Below are 8,165 nucleotides of genomic sequence, written 5' to 3'. Positions count from 1 at the left end.
GCATTACAACTTTATGAAGCTCACCTTGGTGCTCTTTCGTGAAGATCTTCATCTTCTCTGTTTTGTTGATCGTCATGAAAATGGGTAACTAATTATTTTCTTATTATTAACTATTATTATTAGTCATATTACTTAACAAATTAACTCTTTAATAACTATTTAAAGTGTCATTGGCTAAATTAACTCTTTAATTACTATTTAAAGTGTCATTGGTTGATAATATGCAAAAATGAGTTTTTTTATTCTTTAAGAGCGATAAACAACTAACATTGCTATCTTAGTTGAAAGCTTTTTTTACATAAACAACCCCCAAAGTCAAATTGTTATTTAAGAGAGAGGAGACATATAACACTTTAAGTAATCACCATTGCTATGGTGATAGTTTGGCTGTTACTTCTTGTCACTAAGTAAACACTAACCATTCTAGGAATAGTTCTATCTTTTTCTAGTTTTTATCAACCATTTTTTAATACTACCTTATACATTTTGGTCATTTTAGATCTAACTAGTCTTACACCAATAGACAAAAGTCTTATTAGAATTAACCCCTCTATTGTTATCAGTTAAGATTACAACAAACAAACCAAGAAACCACCAACAATAGAAGTAAGATTCTAATTACATTCTTTATACCAACTAAGTAATTGCTTTTTTTAAGCTGTATTTTACACCATCTATTTTATTTGTCACGTGTCATTATTTGAACGATAGAACTAAAATTTTCTTCCTTTCTTTTTTGATTGATTTTGGCATATTAATTTTTCTTACCTTGTTTTTCACTCTCAATACATATTCATCTATGTAAATTGTCAAAAATTTCGATTTTGGTTATGGATACCTTGAGGTAAGGTTGTTCTATGATCATAGAGATAGATATATAAATTATGAGCTAATAAAAGTGATTAAACACAAAGGTTTGTGGTATATTGATGTTAAATTCTAATACAGATTTGAAAATTTATTGTATTTCATGTTTTTTGAGATTGATTCTCTTCATTTTCTTCACATCTGAGCAATTCTTTGATCTCAAGAGTGCAATTTCTTGTTTTCTCTAGACGCATAACATAAAATGTGTATATACTTTGAATATGATTTATTTTCTTTCATACATTGAATTATAATTTTGTGTATCAATTATCAATAGTAATAATGCTTATTCTTCTTTGTTGTTGTTGCTCAAAATAATGCCTATCGATTATTACATTACATATAACCCACCCTGAATTGATTTTGGAGATTTTTGTAATACATTAATCGTAATCCCTATGAATCCTAAGCATTTAAGCATAATGGGGTTGACAATTTTGAAGAATTTTAATGGCATTTGTAAACTATATAATTTTTTTCTCCAATCCTTGATTACAGAGAAAATGGTGGTGCCATTGATGTGAATTCATCTATAGTCAATTGAGAAAGAATATAAATCCCATAGAAGTGAAGACTCATTCATGATAGCCTTTAAGGTAACACCAATTTCTCAATTTGATCTGTATTATTAATGCAGAATCTCAAGAACTCTTTGTTCCATTTGGTTATTGATGTGTTTTGACATGGATCAGGTTTCTTAAGCTTGAAGGAATATATATTGGAGTCACATAGTGTCCTATATCGACGTTCGCATTGAATTTGGCTAGTAATGGGAAAGCGAATTCGGGAAAAACAGTCTGCAATGCCTCATGGAAATGATACTCATCCGGGACGAGTTTGGGGAATTCTTCATGTTATAAAGTATCATCACTGGAGACATGTCAAGAGAAGGCTTACACACAAGAAGCATGGTGGTGGTGAAAGAAATGATGCAAGTCATAGTAAGTATCCATTTTGTTCTATTGCTGCATTCAATTTTATTTCATGCTTTTTAATTGCTTTTGTTTCTTTTCTTACATACATTGCCTCTAGATATACTTGCGTATGTTAATAGGTGTTCACTTTCTTACTTATTTTGAGCCTAACTGAGTCATAAAACTGCACAAGGAATATGGAAGCATTGATTGATTCTCATTTACAAAATATATAATCTTTTGTTGTTGGCGATATGTCACAATTTAAAATTTCAACTTTATTGATGAGACTTTTATTTCATTTTTCAGGAGATGGAATTCCAGAGAATGTTGATGATTCTGTTCATGATATGTCTGTGCATTATGAGCCAAATACAACATTATCTAATGTAAGTAATGAATTATATTTGGGTTGACTTTGAATTTCATCAGTCATCTTAGAACTTTAGTTCCTTATTTTTCAACATATAGTGAAAGTAGCATCTAATCTAATTTCCCCCAGGCTGAAGAAAATCTAGAATACTCCACTCTACCAGCGAAAAGTTCTATCAAATCCCGACTAAAAGCGTTTATTCAGGACGAGATGACCAGAAAGAAGTGCAGACATAAAAGAAGTTCAACATGTCCAACAAAGTCACAGCTAACGCGCGCCGATTCCATTCATCACTTGGAGGTTGATCCACTTACTGAATTGTTATTAACTGGTGAAAGTCCTGAACCGGTTCTAGAAACCTTTCAAAACCATCATGCTTCTGGTACATTTGAAGCATCGTCACCAGTTTTCTCAAATAAAGCAGTTACCAATAATGAGAAATGTGTAGATTGTGGTACCATGTTTTCTAGTGACATATTGGAGCAAAACATGGATCATAAGCATCACAAGCAATGCACAGATACAAGCAATTTAGCCTCTCCTAATGAAAGTGACCCAGAAGAGAAGTTGATAAATGCAAAGATTCTTACAAATGATGTTTCACCTCACCTTTTCAAGGATTTTCTTGATGCTTTGGATATAATTAACACAAACAAAGACTACTTATTGAATTATATACAGGATCCAGGTTCTCCTTTGCCATTTAATTCTCATAATGAACTGAAATTCAGTGGCAAAAGAAGATCCAACTCTATCTCTTTTCCGGTATTTACTGCATTATCAGGAACCAAAGATTCTGAGTCTGACCAACTCATAAACCAAATGGTAGATGAGTGTTTCGACGAAAAAGGGGAGAATAAAAAATCATCCATGTTTGATTTTATTGAAGATTATCGTCCGCTGTCTCGACCGTCACCCGCTGCCTCCTCATCAGTTTCATCCCAGGTTCCCAGCCATGTGAAAACTAATCATTTCAAGGATCTTCGGATGAAGATAAAGCAGCTAATCGATGAAAACAAAAATGAAAAGTTACGCATTACTATGGACGCAGTCATTGACAAGATTCCACGCGGAAGTAGTGTCTCAAAAAATGTAAAGAAGTTGATCCATGACAAATTCAAAGACAATGGAGAAGGAAAAGACAGTGCAGGGAGTGGTTTTGAAAGAAGTCTCTCTTTTAATTCCTTCAAGAAGCGTCAACAATCGATGAGAACTTCATCTCTGAAGGAATCAGCTAGAAGATATTCACAGCTGTATGAGACTTGTTTTAACACTGATATCAAGTACCCTAAGCCTGAAAAGTTAAAGTTGAAAGCAGAAGAGAAAACTTCAATATTGAAGACCCCAAAATCCTTTAAAAGGTTTCTTTCATTACCTAATCTAAAATCATATTTCCATCAGATTGAGGAGCCTTCTATTTCTTCATCCCCTCAATGTTCAACTACGCAATTCGGCGAGAAAATCAGAAGCACAAGTTTTAAAGATGAGAAGAGGAGTTTTGACCATGGTGATGATTTAAAGAGTCATATTCTGCCACTTACCTTTGCTGATAACACAATTCCTGAAAGCATCTTGAATGCTGATCAAAAGAACCTTCTTGTTAGAAGTGCTTCAAAATCAGGATTAGATGTTATTAATGAAGGAAAGGATGATACAAACATAACAATTGATGTATTAGAGAATTTCAGAGATAGTGATATAGCTGCTATGCCTATAGATGCAAACCCAATCTTCTCTTCTGACACTAGCTTCCTCGATGCCACGTTCGAGTTCGATAAGTTAAACCTAATGGAAGGTATATTTAGTCCTTTTATACTTGTACATTGCAGTATATATTATCACCCCTAACATAAGTATGTTACTATGCCATTGCCTGTTTGAAAATACACTAGTCTAATATTTTATTGCATGAATGAATTTAATTGGGGTATATAAGGGATGGTGTGATTTTCATGTTCAAATTTCAAATGTTTCAGCATAAATATGGTCATATAGTAAGTCATATCAATCTGAATCATTATATTTTTTTAGTCCAATATATTGGAAACTTGAAATTCTTATAGTCTGCAATGAGAAATGTAGCATTAATAACACAATGTTTTTGTGATTGATAAGATTAGTTATTTACATGGCTAGTCTACTTGATTATCCTTACATTCATTGTGTTAATATCTTATTGTTCTAATACTCTAATGGTTCGACGAAAATTAGATTCCGAACTACAACCAGGGCCAGCTGATGAAGTTGATGAGCAACAAGAGCCTGAAGTGTATGAAACTGAGATGGTTGAGAGTGTAGATAATTTTCATAAAATTGGAACTTTAAGCAAGGGCTTCAACTATGAAATTCCATGCATTGAAGTAAAAGAAAGTCATAAAGCTACATTTAATTATGTGAGAAAGGTTTTAGAGCTTTCTGGATTCACAGGCCATGAATCATTTGGAATATGGTATTCTGATAACCAACCAGTTGACCCTTCAATATATGAAGAATTAGAAGGGTGCTTGCTTCTTGATCCAGATTGTTCAGGTAATTGTGATGAAGATGGACAATGCAATCATCTACTTTTGTTTGATATAATCAATGAGGGATTATTAGAGATTTTTGGAAGATCTTATAGCTATTATCCAAGACCCTTGTCTTATCTTTCACATGTTCATCCATTGCCATCAGGGGACAATGTTCTCCATAAAGTTTGGAACCTTATTAGTTGGTATCTTAACTCACCATCACCTCAAGTTTATCCATCACTGGATTACTATGTGAGCATAGATTTAGCCAAAAATGATGGGTGGATGAATCTACAATTTGATTCTGAATGTGTGGGGCTTGAGTTAGATGACTTGATTTTTGATGATCTTTTGGATGAAATTATCTTCACTTCGGCATAAGTTTTTGCAAACAAACATCTGCTGTCCGAAATCCTGTCACATATATTGTACCGTGTCAAAAAAATATGACATATCAATTAAACTTCATTATTAACTGTTTTTGCTTCATTATCATTGGCGTCGTAATATAACATATGTGATAGAATCTGGGACAACGGATCTCTAATGTGCTTGGAAGTTTGTCTTTGCCTTCATACTCTACAACTACCTCATACCATGGTTAAATTTTGATGTAAAAGTTAATGTAGTTTCTGGTGTTTATTCTTCTCTTGCAATTGACTTTCAAAGGGAAGAATTCAAGGAAATATATTTGTACATAAGTATATTGAACAGCTAGATAGTTAGGTTATCAGCATCAGTAAATATGCTGAGGTATATTGACATAAGATGCATTTGGATAAACTGAGAAGAAAATAAGTAATTGTTTAAGATAGTTGGAAAATAATTATATTTTATAATTTTTTTCTTCTGGTTTCTCTTTTCCATTAAATCTCATAAAATTGACTTTTTTATTCATTCTCGCACCTCAACTTATCTTTAAAAGCAAGTAGAAATAATAATAATAATAAAAAACAAGTATAACATTATAAATAAAAAATGTGAACATGCTTAGAGAAGAGTGAGTGGAATAGGTTGTTTTAAAACAATTTATAAGGATTATCTACTATGTTTTAAACTAACCTATATTGGATGTTGTGGAAAGCCTATTTATTTAAACTGATCTAACAATATTCTATCGAAAAAGTATTCAAAATAGGATAGTTCAACTTATGCTAGTTAATATATTATTACAACAATTATTATGATTAATAGGTTTTTTCTAATAGGTGCAATGAGGAATATTATAAGGGGCTAAAATCAATAAGTTTACGTTATATATATATATATATATGAGGAGGAGCATACACTCAAATTAACTAGTTATATTCAATCACAGTCGTCCATTTTCTTAAATATAACAGACCAAAGAGTGAGTGAAATAAATGATGAGAAAGAAAAAAAAATCTTAAATAACTTTTAAATTTCACCAATTTATTCTGTTAAATTTAAGAAAATAGGTGATTGAGATTGCATGTAACATAACTTGGGTATATCCCGTATCAATATATATAGGAGAGATCATATTATACTTAAATTAAATTACACTAATTATATTTTATTATTAATCATTAATTTAAGATAAATCAAATAGGTTGTATTATTCTTAAACAAAATCAGGTGACCTATTTTTTTTTTCTTTTCTCTTTCCTCCATTAACTTGTTGCATCCCACAACCTTTGTATCGTGTGCATGCTCCCCTCTTCTCATTTCTATTCTTCTTCTTACTCATATCGTCATACTTGAAATTAGGGATGGCAATATGGGCTTGGCCTGTTGGGCCAACCCGTTTGGCCTGCCATTTTTAGCATGTCAGATTAGGGATTTGATGCCTTTTAGCAATAGGGACGGGTCGAGCCAACCAATATTTTGGCGCATCAAAGGCGGGCTGGACTGACTTATATTACCACCCCTAGTGATATCTCTTCATGACAATCTAGGATCAAATTATTTGTTCTAATGATTTTCATTTTGTTATAAAACCAATGATCAAGAATGTAATTATCATTTACATACATTAAGTTTCATCAAACATGAATGTGCCTATGAAAATTTCATCAACCTATGATCAAGAATGTAATTATCATTTATTTAGTTATAATGACAATATAGATGATGAAGAAGAAAAAGATTTGAAAGACGTTGATGATGGTAGTAATAGAAAAAGGGACACATCTTCTTCCAACAGAGCATCTCCTTCTAACAGAGCATCTAATGTTTAAAATTTAGGAGTTAGAGACTTTATTATGAACTAGGAGTCTAAAAGTTTAAGACTATACTAGCTTGTTATTTAGAACTTACAATTTTTAAAACACGACGTTATGTTATTGTGAGATTGTGGATTTTGATTTGTGATTTTTTGTTTTAAAAGACATTTATGAGACATGATTTTTGAAATTGTGATTGAGTTGGTTATAAATGTGTGTTTTGAAACAAAAACGGATCAGTCCGCCAGCCCTGCCAAATATGGTTTGGACTGACATTTTGAGACATTTTAGCAATAAGGACCAGACCAACCAATATTTTGGTGGCCAAGGACAGGCCGAGCCAGGCTAGCCTGTATTACCACCCCTACTTGAAACATGGTTGTAAGAAATATAGTGTAATAAATAACCAAATAAATTTCTCTCCGGTACTGGCCTAGTACTACAATATGTGGGAGATTTTTTATATGTATTATATTTATTTAATTAAGAAAATTAAAGAAAATCTAAACTCTAATTTCTTTTAGGTATCACATATCATAATCTGAGTCCAATACTGGAGAGTATCCCAACCCATAAATAACAACTGAAAATTGACTCAATTATTCTCACATGTCCAACTAGACCACCTTCACGTTATTAATAATGAATTGTTATATTTGTTTTTCTCTTAACTAAAATTATCAGCTTCTTAGTCATTGAAATATTGGTTTTGATATTATAGTCTAATTACCTTATGAGGTTCTGTGATGGATTTTGTGGAACCTAGAACTAGAATTATGAATTCAATTAATGAAAAAGCATAATTAAATTTGGACACAAGAAAATAAAATAAAAGTTAAAATTCAATGAGTTCTTACTAATTTTAGCTAATAATGAGAGGGAAAATGAACAAAGATACATCCAACAAGTTTAATTGCTAATTATATAGATATGGAGACTAAGAGAGAACAAATACAAATGGTTAAAAGAGAGAGAATCACCATACGCACTAATAAGTATTGGTGAGAGGAAAGAGAAGCTAAAACAATCTCACACCATACTTTTCATGATATATATACACAATTAGATTTATCTTAAATTGATGGTTAATAAGAATGACTCAAATATAAATCGATCCTTCCTGTATATTTATATATAATTATTGGAGCAGTTTTAGTTAGTTATGTATATTTTGTATTTAAGATAAGAGAAAAATACTATGTAATAATAGTGTAAGAGTAACACGTAAATAAAAGAATTGTTAGAAATTAAGTAATTCAAAAGGATTAGTTAGAAGTTGATTTAGTTGGAAAGTAGTTATGGTTGTTATTCTAAA

The 8,165-nt window shown here is 31.5% G+C and overlaps 1 protein-coding gene across 1 annotated transcript; it reads left to right on the top strand.

Moving 5' to 3' along the window:
- On the top strand, window positions 1,300-5,412 carry LOC109353672. The gene is made up of 5 exons (XM_019596023.1): window positions 1,300-1,463; window positions 1,560-1,808; window positions 2,091-2,170; window positions 2,284-3,949; window positions 4,366-5,412. The coding sequence occupies exons 2-5, from the start codon at window positions 1,637-1,639 to the stop codon at window positions 5,043-5,045; spliced, it is 2,598 nt and encodes an 865-aa protein (XP_019451568.1). The 5' UTR covers window positions 1,300-1,463; window positions 1,560-1,636; the 3' UTR covers window positions 5,046-5,412.

The sequence above is a fragment of the Lupinus angustifolius genome, chromosome LG08 (genome assembly GCF_001865875.1).
Source record: "Lupinus angustifolius cultivar Tanjil chromosome LG08, LupAngTanjil_v1.0, whole genome shotgun sequence".
NCBI classification, from domain to species: domain Eukaryota; kingdom Viridiplantae; phylum Streptophyta; class Magnoliopsida; order Fabales; family Fabaceae; genus Lupinus; species Lupinus angustifolius.
The sequence above is the reverse complement of the archived record's forward strand: the minus strand, read 5'-3'. Positions and strand labels throughout refer to the sequence as shown.